We start from the raw sequence: 2148 nt of genomic DNA, 5'->3' as shown, positions 1-2148 counted from the left end.
CCAGGCTGGTCTCGAACTCACAGAGATCCGCCTGCCTCTGCCTCCCAAGTGCTGGGATTAAAGGCGTGCGCCACCACCGCCCGGCTCTGGGTTTTGTTTTTAAACCCCTTTGTAAGGTGCACTACAAATTAGTTCATCTTTTGTTTACTTAAGATGAGGATATCAATTAATGTTTAGAGATACTACATACAGATTCTTTCCTTCCAGAGTGTAATTTAGTGTTGTACAATAAAGGCCCAAGAATAGTTCATATAGGTCAAAGGAGAGGGCTTTTGAACTTCTTATCTACAGTAATAAAAACTGTGTATTTAAACTGAATTTACCTCCTTAAAGCCATAATTGTAGCCAAACGGTGGGAGCAAATGCCTTTCAACCCAGCACTTGGGGGCAGAGGGAGGTGGAGCTCTGAGTTCAAGGCCAACCTTGAACACAGTGAGTTCTAGGACAGTTAGCCAAGGCTACACAGAGAAACCCTGTCCCAGGGGGCAGGAGAGGGGAGCTGTAATTGTAACTCATTTAAAAGCATTACCTTTTTAGTTAAAAGTCATTCAAGGCTGGGTGGTGGTGGCTCATGCCTTTAATCCCAGCACTTGGGAGGCAGAGCCAGTTTGAGGCCAGTCTGGTCTACAAAGCGAGTTCCAGGACAGCCAGGGCTACACAGAAAAACCCTGTCTCGAAAAACAAAGCGACAGCAAAAAATCATTTATTACTTTAATTTTCTGGACTTCCAATATTAGATTGCCTAGCAAAATATGGGGAGCCATTGTATATAAAAGTAATTGATACATAAAAGAATTAAATTCCTTTTACTCTCAGGTAACAACTGAAAACAGTAGTCAGTGTAGTGGATTTTCACCCTCTGGTTTGTTCCATTTAGTAGTGATGTTGTCTTTTCTGACACAGACCAGTTTATGTCTGACTTGGAACACCAGCCATCAGGTTCAGCAGTGAAATGGCCTAATCACAGTGAGCTCTCATGTCCAGCTCCTTTCTGGAGAATCTAGAGGGTGAGTGTTGATTGAAATGTGTCATTGTTCTTGTGCCCTCGTCTGGTATTTGCATGTCATGGCTGGATTTGCATGTGCTATAAAGGAGGGGTATGCACAGGCATTTTCTTGGTAGGCCCATTCATTGTCTTTGTAGGAACACTTTGACTCTAAGATTCTGCTTTTAAAATCCAACCACACTAAGCTTCTCACACCTGAACTTAAAATTTTAGATTGTTTTAATGAATAACAAGTATTTAATTAGATTTGTTAGAACAAAGGGACTTCTCAGTATATAAATTTTATGGTTTAGGTACTAAATAAGTTTGGTTGCTTGTCTGGTGAAATAACTCCATGGGCAAAGGTGCCTGTCACCAAGCCTAACCTGAGTTCAATCCCTAGGACTCACGTGGGAGCAGGGAACTGACTCCCTCAGATTGTCCACAGACCTCCACTGTGGCATGGGCACACAGGCACGCATACACAATAAATACAGTTTTTCAAAAATAAAGTTTGGTTGCTAATCAGGTGTATTAAGCCTACACAGTTCTGATTAAATACTTGTAAGTTATATTTAATACAGTATATAATAGAAGGTAAAGCAGGAAGTTGTGTCCAGTTTGAAGAAGCGACCTAGAATATTCATCTTTGATCTGCCTCAGACCCACATTTGTGCCCTGTAGTTCAGCTGTGGCTGCACAGTTTCTGTAAGAATAAGACCACGGCCTTTGGCTTCTGAACCTCAGCATCTGTCTAGGAAGTCTTCCCTCGCTGTCAGATCAACTCTTTTTTTTTTTGTTTGTTTTGTTTTGTTTTTTTGGTTTTTCAAGACAGGTAGCTTTGGAGCCTGTCCTGGAACTCCCTTTGTAGACCAGGCTGGCCTTGAACTCACAGAGATCTGCCCACCTCTGCCTCACTGGTGCTGGGATTAAAGGCTCACCACTGCCCGGCTCAGATCGACTCTTTCGAAGATTCTTTTAAAGACACTTAAAGTATATAGGTGAGAACAGTGGTGAATGCCCATATTCCTGGCTACTGAGGTGGCTAAAGCAGGAGGGTCTCATTCAAGGACAATCTAGGAAACTTAATGATATTAATGATAGTATCTCAGAATTGTGATGTGTCATCCTTTTCATCATCGCCTTCCCCTCCCTCCCTCCCT

At 42.4% G+C, this 2148-nt stretch overlaps 1 protein-coding gene across 2 annotated transcripts in view; it reads left to right on the top strand.

Moving 5' to 3' along the window:
* The window catches only part of Nfatc3 (nuclear factor of activated T cells 3), a 70917-nt gene that overhangs the window by 57551 nt on the left and 11218 nt on the right, over window positions 1-2148 (top strand). Inside the window, exon 10 of one of the 2 annotated variants that reach the window (XM_005345428.2) lies at window positions 904-1007. The exons of the other annotated variant lie outside the window; for it this stretch is intronic. Coding sequence (XP_005345485.1) covers window positions 904-1004 — 101 coding nt within the window. The 3' untranslated portion in view covers window positions 1005-1007. The remainder of the gene's footprint in view (window positions 1-903; window positions 1008-2148) is intronic. 2 annotated transcript variants of the gene reach the window in all.

The sequence above is a fragment of the Microtus ochrogaster genome, chromosome 4 (genome assembly GCF_000317375.1).
Source record: "Microtus ochrogaster isolate Prairie Vole_2 chromosome 4, MicOch1.0, whole genome shotgun sequence".
Classification (NCBI taxonomy): Eukaryota; Metazoa; Chordata; class Mammalia; order Rodentia; family Cricetidae; genus Microtus; species Microtus ochrogaster.
Note: the sequence above shows the minus strand (reverse complement) of the source record. Positions and strands in the feature narration are given on the sequence as shown.